Genomic DNA, 10382 nt, shown 5'->3' with positions numbered 1-10382 from the left:
CCCAACAAAATCCGTTGAAAAATGAATGCGTTGTGGCATTTTTTGTATTTCAACTTTTTGGTTTTTTTTTCATATTTTCCTTTACAGTGTGTGCAAATCGGTTGTGGAAAAAAGAAGTAATGTCCGTTTAAAGTTGAAAATCCAAGAAAGACCATTTTTCACTACATTTACCGTTATAAAATCAAAACCCGAACTGACCCAAAGAAACCAAAGGTATTTTCGTCTTCTATGGACTCCCACAAAACCGAATTTATGCATCAGATATCCTGCAAAAAAATTTTGTGCACTTTTGTATCACAGTGTTATTTATATTGAAACAAAGAACCCTTCCCCAATTTTATTTGGTTTACATATGCGGCTACGAGAGATTTTAGGTGTTTCGGTTGAATTCGCATTTAAACGAATTAATTCATCAGTCACACTTATTCTTGAGCTCGAGTCGTCATTAAATTGGGGAAGGGTTCTTTGTTTCAATACAAAGAATTAAGAGAACTGATGAGCCCAAGTGGCGTTGGACGAAACTAGTCTTCTCTGCCATCCCCTAAAGTAATCAATTTTAACTACATCCCACATTAAACTTGTTGTTTTTAAATTTGAAAACAACAAATATGAGATTAAGCTTGACTTACATACAAATAGTAAGTAAAACACACATCTCAACAAAACTGCCAAAGTGACTTAAATATTAATTTAAATTAAATATTTACCATTTTTGTTTACGAATATTGTTTATTTTGAAATATTAGCTGTGTCTGGTTACCCTAAAATTTGTAACAATTTGTACCAATTGTTGCTGGAAGTCGTCTGTTAACACAAAAAACCAGCAAAAGAGAGCGATTCGAGAGAGACATTTTGACAGTTCTTTCACTGAGAGCTTGCAAATTCTTGCTGGACAAATTTCTTCTAGCAAGCACTTGCAAGCTCTTCTTCTTCCTGAAAACAATCAATCAGCCGTTTTTAATTTTTTGTTGATTTATGTTTGTGAACATTAAAAACAATTTTATTGTGGAAATAACAATCAATTGTCTAGTCTAATTGTATTGTTTTATGGAGAAAAAATTTGTAAAGTGGAAAAATACTTTTTTGTTTCATTTTCTTTTTTATTTTTAATAAAATACAACGTGTTTGCTTCCTTTGTTGGCGGACAAATTGTTCTGTTTTGGCAAGTCAGCTGATTGCTTGCTGGTTTTTGCTGGGAAGGTGTCTGTTTAGTTTTTACAATTTTCTAGCAAAAGAGAATAAAAACCCCTTACTCTCTGAGAAAGTTCTTGCTGGACAATTCTTGCTGGGAAAGAAACCAGACAGACTTATTATTTATTATTCCTTTTCCGACTACGAAATAGCGGGCGTTTTGCTAGTTTAGTTATATTAGGTGTCTACCAAAATGGATACTGATATCCAAAGAAAATTTAATTTTCAATATTCCAATTTTAGAATATTTATTTGAAATGTATAATATATATGATTGTTCCACAAACATCCCGGAAGGGACAAGGGAGACTTCCTTCATATCAATGAGTGCAACCGATTCGTATTGGGTATCGCCGAATACGACACCCCTTGAAGAGAAGTTTTACATGTCGCCAACATTACCGTGGGGTATTTTGTCACTGTTGAAAATTTAATGTTGCCTGACCGGGAAATCGGGTTTGCCGGGTTAAAATGACTCACATTTTGTAGCCAGAAAGCCCGACATAGACATATTACGGTTGATAGTTATTGGTGCATTTAAATATAAAATTGGGCATCTTTTCGGGATCATACAACAATAAATAGTCTAAATAGGTTGCAATGATTGTATTGAAGACAAAGATACATATGTATTTCTGTGGGTTTCGTGGGAAACGACATAAGTCTAAAAATCAAAATTTTCTGGAGAGCGAATACAATAGTGTTTTTGTAATATTTGCTTATTGTCGATGATTTTTATATATATATATATATATATATATGTATATATAGAGCACTCCAAAAGCAAACGATCGAAGACGAAAATAAACTAAAACAATATTCTTTATGCCAATGTTACTTACAAACGGTAAATTATTAATTATAGATACATATATAATACACTTTTAGAATTTGTACTTATTTATTCATTTTGTTGTACTGCGATTACGTCCCAACCTTGTACTTTAGTGGTTAAATGAATGATCAGCAGTTCTTGCTGTTTTTTCGGTCATGGATCTCTTTTCTCATACAAATTACGCAACGAGACATGTCTTAGGAAGTAAACTACATAAAAACAGAAAAGTAATATTTAATATTACTATTTACTAATATTTAATTCTTTAATAATATTTACGTCGTTTTCACCTGAAAGAGAATCAATCGATATTTTATTTTTATCCAAAATGACCTAAGTCGTCTTATGTCTTTTTATGCAAATGTTTGGGATTTATTGTTACGTATGTCCACATAATAAGTTTATTATGAAAATTATTTTGGAGAAAGGCCCACTTACGCAGTTTTGCAAAAAAATATATCAGTAACTAAATTTTTTTTTTTTAAATGAAAAAGTAATAGGCGAAGCTCACAAAAAGTAAAACTACGTGCCATTAATAACTCAAAATTTACATAAGTCGACTTATGTTGTTTTGTTTTTTGAAAACCACAGATTTGTTTCAATTAAAATATTATTTATTTGCAAAACACATACAATATTCTATGTGTAAATTCACATTGAACAATTTGTTTTAAAAAAAAAAGTTTTCAATACATTACTCCTTTGTCTGGTTCAACTAGAACGGTGAAAATTAAATGCCATTCCACATCACCAGTACCTACAATATCGCCTTTGTAAAATCCCTCTTGGAGATATCGGGGAAATGCAGATTGATCAAATTGACATTTTTCCAGAACATACGTTTTCTTTTCTAACTTTTCGAGTTTACCCTCAAATACTGGCATATTAGAGCAATCTTTTAAAGTCTCCATGGCATAGTCCTTATAAAAAGTATTCAAATAATCGTATATATGTATACGAGGTGTTTGCAGAGGAATCGGTTTGAAATCTTTGCCATTTTCACTGCGATATGCACGAGTTTCAATCTAGAATAGAATTAGGAAATGTTGCAATAAATATAACAATTCTGCGACGCTTACCATATTAGAATCACCCTCAACAAAATCGACATTTATTGTAAACGATCCCGAAGCAGCATACACACCACGACTTATACGTTCCACTTTAAACTCTTCATAGCTAATCTTATCCATGTCGGAGGAAGAGGCTTCAATATTTTTCAATTCATAAGTCCAGGTTTGCTATTTAAAAAAAAGACACCAAACGGATGTATTAAAATAGAATGAGTTATGGCATAATAAATATAGTCCACACCTTTATTTCAAAAACTGGCATTGCCTTTGGCACTGCAGAGAAAATTAGTAGAGCAATGATCGGAGAATTTAGCCAAATGAATTTCATTTTTCTTTCACTTTCCATATTTGCTGTATTCATGCATGGATATTTATATATTTTTTAAATAAAAAAAATCTTTGTGATTATTGAATTCAAAACTTTTAATAATACCACTTAAATTCAAATGATGAACATAAATCAGATAAAGTTATAATTGCCACACAAATTACATTTTAAAATTGTTTTGAAAAATAGATTTTATATTCACTGTTTTATCTTCAATACAAATTTAAATATTTAAACACCCAATACACCCATATTGGTTGGGTGTGTGTGGACTGCGCTAGATATCACCATTTCAATATAAAACTCCTTATTTCATGATAGCTCAAATAATTCAATTAAATAAAACTCTCACAAATAAATGATTTTCGTCCTAATAATTTAACAGTTAAATAAAAATTCATAGCATGAGCCGGTTGCCCCGGCTGAGGTTTGAACCTGCGTCCTCTTTAACAAAACTGATAATGTTGTCGAGGTCTTAGCGTTCTAAGCCACTACCAATCTATCAAACTTCCGAACTGGAAGGCATTACAATTCACCAAGAAAAAAATCTTCGATTGTATATGTGTGTTTATTGAAGAAGGATTCTATGAAGACCAGAGACAGTAGATTGACTTGATAGTAAAAAAGGCTTCAAAAATACTTCACAACTGACTCCACAGTGTGGTAGAACACCAAAAATGAGAAGACACGTGTCTCACCGTTTTTCCCTATCTCATCAACTTTCGCGGTTATAAGTCTCCAAAGGTTTGAGGCTTTGATGTAGAAAGGGTCATTTAGTCGGGACTATATCTTCCAAACCGTTAGGAAATTTGAATTTATCTGAGAGGCAATGTTGTAGCACTTGTCTTAAATAACAAAAATTGTGAACACATATAACCCATCAAAATTCATCTGCAAGGTCAAAATCGCCATGGTAAAATTTCTTGTAATTTTTTTTCTCAAGTTTTGTTATACAGCTATTAAACCCATTAAATTTGAAGCAAACAACTAAATGTACCTCAGATTTCAATAAACATCTTTCTAGAATATACGAACCCTGTAGGAACATGTCTTAATGGTCAAAATAGCAAAACATTTGCGATTTTTATCCTCTTTTCTAGGATTCTGCTCCATAGATATTAAACCGTTCAAAATTCAAGAAAACAATCAAGCACAATGCGTAGCAAAGGCATCAATACACAACTTTCTGGAACATGCGAAATGTCTATGAAGGATTCTAAGTAGTAAAAGTAGCAAAAAAACTTTTGAAAATATCCAATTTTTATACTTTTTCTTTGCCTCTGGCCCAAAGATACGAAACAAAACTTGAGAAAATTTGTAAAGAAATTAGACCATGGCGATTTTGACCTTGCAGATGAAGTTTGATGGTTTATATGTGTTCACAATTTTTGTTCTTTAAGACAAGAGCTACAACTTTGCCTCTCAGATAAATTCAAATTTCGTGTTGCACAGTGATACCTTAAAACAAGTAAAAAAGTGTCAGTCGGCTTTGCCGACAGATATATACCCTCAGCCAATGTGAAGTGAAACTTTCACCTACGGACAGATCGAATATATTTAAGGTCTCTTCAGAATTTTGTGGCCTTTTTTGGACATTTGAACTTGCGACAAAAATGTGGATTAGGAATTAACTGCACTAAGCCACAAATGTTTAACTTTTGTGGGGGAGGTACCATTATGGAGGTCCGATATGGGCCATTTTAGAAGTTAAAATAAATTTTGACAAAATATAAAGAATATAATATAAAGACGGACGGACATTGCTCAATCGACTCCAAATTGCCTGAAACACATTTCGTCCATTTATTTTATAAAAATAATATGTTTTATAAATAAATAAAATAAAAAATTTACACACGACAATGTAAACGAAATTTTCTTTATTTGGGTCATCGATGACTAGTAGCAAGACAGGGTCGGTGAAACAGTCATCGACGAAATACGGGGATTTTAGTCATCTAGATCGTCGTTGACAACAACTTGATTTTCCCTGTCGCCCAAGTTGTAGTGCATGAATACTGGGGCACTTGTATGAAAATGCCATCAACGATCCCAAAGGGCTGTCTGCAAAGAGTCGTGAACGAATGGGAAATGTCGTGCACGATTCATCAATATTGTCTTCAAGACACTTTCTACTGGGCATGTATAAATTAGCAGAGCAATGATCGTTGAATTTTGCCAAATGAATTTTAATTTTCTTTCACTTTCTAGTTTTGCTGTATTCTTGGATGGATATTTATATATTTTTATACCCTACCTAAGGGGTATTATGTCTTTGTGCATTTGTATGTAACATACAAAAGGAAACGAAATAGACCCATAGTTCCTTTTGGGGATATACATATAATCACTTTCTGAGTCGATTTATGCGTGTCCGTCCGTCTGTCTGTCTGTCTGTCCATGTATTTTTGTTCGCAACATACAGGTCGCATTTTTTGCCCGATTCAGCTGAAAATTGGGGACTACAACTTTTTTAGCCACAGGAAGAACGCTATTGCTTTTGGTGAAAATCGGTTCAGATTTGGATATAGCTCCCATATATATTTTCGTCCGATTTCACGTATTTGCTGCACCAAACACGCTATATACGTCCAATTTTTATGAAATTTTGAATGTGTGACTGAATTTTGACTACAAATAAGTGTGCAAAATTATATTGAAATCGGTCCGGATTTGGATATAGCACCCATATATATTTTCGGCCGATTTAACGTATTTCCTGTACCACACACGCTATATATGTCCGATTTCGATGAAATTTGGAATGTGTGACTGGATTCAGTCCAGAAATAAATGAGCCAAATTATATCGAAATCGGTTCCGATTTGGATATAGCTCCCATATATATGTTCGCCCGATTTCACGATTTTTTTTTGCCGATTTCACGTATTTTCTGTACCAAACACGCTATTTATTTCCGATTTCGATGAAATTTGGAATGTGTGACTGAATTCAGTCTAGAAATAAATGTGCCAAATTATATCGCAATCGGTTCAGATTTGGATATAGCACCCATATATATTTTCGGCCGATTTCTTGTATTTTCTGCTCCAAACACGATATATAAGTCCGATTTCAATGATATTTGGAATGTGTGACTGAATTCGCTCTGGAAATAAATGTGCCAAATTACATATATCAAAATCGGTTAAGATCTTGATATAGCTCCGATTTATATTTTACATATTCACAGTGGTGTAGGGTATCATATAGTCGGCCCCGCCCGAATTTGATCCTTTCCTTACTGGTTTAAAAATATATCTTTGTGATTATTCAAATTCAAAACTTTTAATAATACCACTTAAAATAAAAATTCATTTGCGATTATGATCTACGGCAATGACAAATATAAATCAGATAAAGTTATCATTGCCTCACAAATTACATTTTAAAATTGTTTTGAAAAATTGATTTTATATTCATTGTCTTATTTTCAATATAAATTAAAATTGGCAAACATTTATAAATGACAGTAATGTTAGTGCGACATAAAACGGGTTTAGTTAATTGTGAATATGTGTTAAATATTTTGCAAGATATGACATTTATTTGACCTCCTACTTATCAACTGCTACATTAGAGCATTGTCGTCCTTTAGTATTGTTGAGGTTACGAAGTTTTTCGGCAAATCACACACACACGACCCGAACGCAAAGAAAGAGCGGGCAAGAGAGAGCATATGTTTTGATTTGTTTTTGTTTTGTAGCTTGCGTGCATACAAACTTACTAACACACTGTCATAAATTGCCAATGTTTTTAATACATTCACATTTTTGTCTGCTCTCTTCTTGGTCGGCACTGCATTAGAGGCAAGTACATAAGTAAGTCATGCAAACTAATTAACGCAACATAAAACATTTAATTAACCCCTTGGTGTAGAATCCCAGCAAAATGTTCGATGCCAAAGATGCAATTCAATCATGGGTGCAAGTGAGTTGGCATGTCATTTTTTAGGATCTTCATCGATGAATTTTATATGAACGTGGACCCCAAAAGATGTTATTCATTTTTGGATCCAAAGCATGTCATTTACACCAATGCTTTGGCATGTCATTTTCACCAACCCTTTGCAATGACATTATTATTACGACGAGAATTTTAACAACGTTGGTTGTGATTTCGAGTCTCCGACAACATCAAGCCTATTGTAAATAATTAATCTTATATATTTAGAAAAAAAATGTATAAATAAAAACACAAAATTCATCTCTATTGGATCGATGGAATGGGTTCAAATGCTGATGAAAATATCGGATCTTTCACGACTTCTTTTGCATGGGTTCAAAAGCTGATGAAAATAACGAATCTTTCACGACTTCCTTTGCATTGAATCAAATGCTAGTGAAAAGATCGGATCTTTCACGACTTCGTTTGAACCAATGCAAAAGATGCCATGAAATCACGTCATCGCATGAAACCCCTTCCTTCAAATTTTGCTGGGATGGGATGTAGCCCAAAGCACGTGTTTTGATACAGGTATTCCGCGGAATGTGTGCAATTCATTGCAAAATATAACAAATAAAATGCATTTATTACATTGTGTAACAAAATGGAGGTGAAAGTCTTCGGGAAGAAAGGCCTTGGCGAGTATATTAAAAATGACGAAGGACAGATTCGCCGTGAGTAGGACTTCCGCGTTATGGCGTGATGAAGTTTTTGCTAGAGACCCTGTAAGCCATCAGGAATTAGCATTATATCTTTGTTCACTGTTGCTTTAGCTTATTTTTGAGATGCCATGTCAAATCGAATGAGGATTATTTTCGTAGAATACTTCGACCTTCTAACTCGCTTCCTTCAATGTCCTTTTCGTCCTTTTTTATGAAAATGTTTGGAATTTATTGTTGTTTTGTCCACATAATAAGTTTATATTGAAAATTATTTTGCAGAAAGGCCCATATTAATTTACATAAGCCGACTTATGTTGTTTTGTTTGAAAATCACAGATTTGTTCGAATTAAAATATTATTTATTTGCAACACACATACAATATTCTATGTGTAAATTCACATTGAACAATTTGTTTTCAAAAAAAAGTTTTCAATACATTACTCCTTTGTTTGGTTCAACTAGAACCGTGAAAATAAAATGCCATTCCACATCACCAGTACCTACAATATCGGCTTTGTAAAATCCCTCTTGGAGATATGGGGGAAATGCAGATTGTTCAAATTGACATTTTTCCAGAACATACGTTTTCTTTTCTAATGGTGGTTCGAATTTACCCTCAAATACTGGCATATTAGAGCAATCTTTTAAAGTCTCCATGGCATAGTCCTTATAAAAAGTATTGAAATATTCGTATATATGTATACGAGGTGTTTGCAGGGCAATCGGTTTGAAATCTTTGCCATTTTCACTGCGATATGTATGAGTTTCAATCTAGAATAGAATTATTCAATGTTGCAATAAAGATAACAATTCTGTAACGCTTACCATATTAGAATCACCCTCAACAAAATCGACATTTATTGTAAACGATCCCGAAGCAGCATACACACCACGACTTATACGTTCCACTTTAAACTCTCCAAAGCTAAACTTATCCAAGTCGGAGGTAGAGGTTTCAATGGTTTTCAATTCATATGTCCAGGTTTGCTATTTAAAAAAGGAGGCACCAAACGGATGTATTAAAATCGAATGAGTTATGGCACAATATATTCAATCCATACCTTCGTTTCAAAAACTGACATTGCCCTTGGCACTGCAGAAAAAAATAGTAGAGCAAAGATCGGAGAATTTAGCCAAATGAATTTCATTTTTCTTTCACTTTCCATATTTGCTGTATTCATGCATGGATATTTATATATTTTTTAAAAAATATATCATTGTGGTTATTGAATTCAAAACTTTTAATAATACCACTTAAATTCAAATGATGAACATAAATCAGATAATATTATAATTGCCTCACAAATTACACTTTAAAATTGTTTTGAAAACTAGATTTTATATTCATTGTTTTATTTTCAATATACATATGTAAATTAAAATTGTCAAACATTTATAAATGACAGTAAGGTTATTATCCTTTCAGATCTCGCCACAGATCTTCATCAGTTCCCTTGTTTCTTGTTTTTCAACAAGAAACTTTTTATACCCAAGTGTCAATTGCCCGCTCAATTAGATACGTGTGCAAAGAAACACTCTGATCGAGTGTTGTTTTAATAAGATATTAAAACAACGACTATGGGATTAAGCCTGACTATTTTGAAAAACAAAATAGAAGTCATCCCAAATAAAAAAAGGCCAACCCTCCTAATTGTGAGACCGGGCACCGTCGTAATGTTGTTTATTGCTGTAGTAAACAGCAAGAAACAAGAAAAAACACATAACTAATTTGTTGGTATTGCAACAAATTAGTTATGTGTTTTTTCGTCGAGAATCGACGAACGCATAGCAGTGGGAAAGATTTGGTTTTGTTTGCAAGTGAAGTTGCTCGAGTTTAGGTAGTGCCAAAGAAATTCTCGATCAGAGTGTTTCTTTGCACACGTATCTAATTGAGCGAGCAATTGACACTTGGGTATAAAAAGTTTCTTGTTGAAAACCAAGAAACAAGGGAACTGATGAAGATCTGTGGCGAGATCTGAAACTATAGTCTTCCCTGCCTTACCCCTTGGTAAATATCGCCAATTTTTCCCACTAATAAATTAAAGTTGTTTTAGTAAAATATTAATACAACGACTATGGGATTAAGCCTGACTATTTTGAAAAACAAAATAGAAGTCATCCCGTCATCCCAAATTAAAAAACGCCAAACCTCCAAAAGTTTTAATTTCATTCCAAGATTTATTCGCCTTCCTCTGTTCTTCTAAAACTTGCCGTCTCCACGTTACCACAGGTCTACCCCTACGGCGGCTGCCTTGCGGGTTCTACTCAAGGGATTCTTTGGCAATATTTGGCAGTATTTCTTGTTTCCTCAGTGTGTGACCAATCTATCGCCATTTCCTTAGTGTCA

At 33.4% G+C, this 10382-nt stretch overlaps 2 protein-coding genes across 2 annotated transcripts; both read right to left on the bottom strand.

The window, feature by feature from the left end:
* Nucleotides 1-2670: 2670 nt before the first annotated feature.
* LOC141396562 (uncharacterized) lies at nucleotides 2671-3444 on the bottom strand. The gene is made up of 3 exons (XM_073972124.1): nucleotides 3341-3444; nucleotides 3106-3267; nucleotides 2671-3051 (listed from the first exon to the last, which is right to left on the bottom strand). Exons 1-3 carry the CDS (start codon nucleotides 3425-3427, stop codon nucleotides 2713-2715), a joined length of 588 nt encoding a protein of 195 aa, XP_073828225.1. The 5' UTR covers nucleotides 3428-3444; the 3' UTR covers nucleotides 2671-2712.
* A 4936-nt stretch (nucleotides 3445-8380) lies between these two features.
* Nucleotides 8381-9206, bottom strand: LOC141396561 (uncharacterized). Its single transcript, XM_073972123.1, has 3 exons — nucleotides 9097-9206; nucleotides 8861-9022; nucleotides 8381-8806 (listed from the first exon to the last, which is right to left on the bottom strand). The coding sequence occupies exons 1-3, from the start codon at nucleotides 9199-9201 to the stop codon at nucleotides 8465-8467; spliced, it is 609 nt and encodes a 202-aa protein (XP_073828224.1). The 5' UTR covers nucleotides 9202-9206; the 3' UTR covers nucleotides 8381-8464.
* Between the last annotated feature and the right edge of the window lie 1176 nt (nucleotides 9207-10382).

This window comes from Musca autumnalis, unplaced genomic scaffold (genome assembly GCF_047663935.1).
Source record: "Musca autumnalis isolate F117 unplaced genomic scaffold, ASM4766393v1 scaffold_3, whole genome shotgun sequence".
NCBI lineage: Eukaryota > Metazoa > Arthropoda > Insecta > Diptera > Muscidae > Musca > Musca autumnalis.
Note: the sequence above shows the minus strand (reverse complement) of the source record. Positions and strands in the feature narration are given on the sequence as shown.

Coding starts and splice junctions, on each gene's coding strand:
- LOC141396561 (XM_073972123.1), bottom strand. CDS start 9,201: ATGGAAAGTGAAAGAAAAATGAAATTCATTTGGCTAAATTCTCCGATC. Junction 9,023..9,096: donor TGTCAGTTTTTGAAACGAAG/GTATGGATTGAA, acceptor TTTTTTAAATAG/CAAACCTGGACATATGAATT. Junction 8,807..8,860: donor TTGAGGGTGATTCTAATATG/GTAAGCGTTACA, acceptor ATTCTATTCTAG/ATTGAAACTCATACATATCG.
- LOC141396562 (XM_073972124.1), bottom strand. CDS start 3,427: ATGAAATTCATTTGGCTAAATTCTCCGATCATTGCTCTACTAATTTTC. Junction 3,268..3,340: donor TGCCAGTTTTTGAAATAAAG/GTGTGGACTATA, acceptor TTTTTTAAATAG/CAAACCTGGACTTATGAATT. Junction 3,052..3,105: donor TTGAGGGTGATTCTAATATG/GTAAGCGTCGCA, acceptor ATTCTATTCTAG/ATTGAAACTCGTGCATATCG.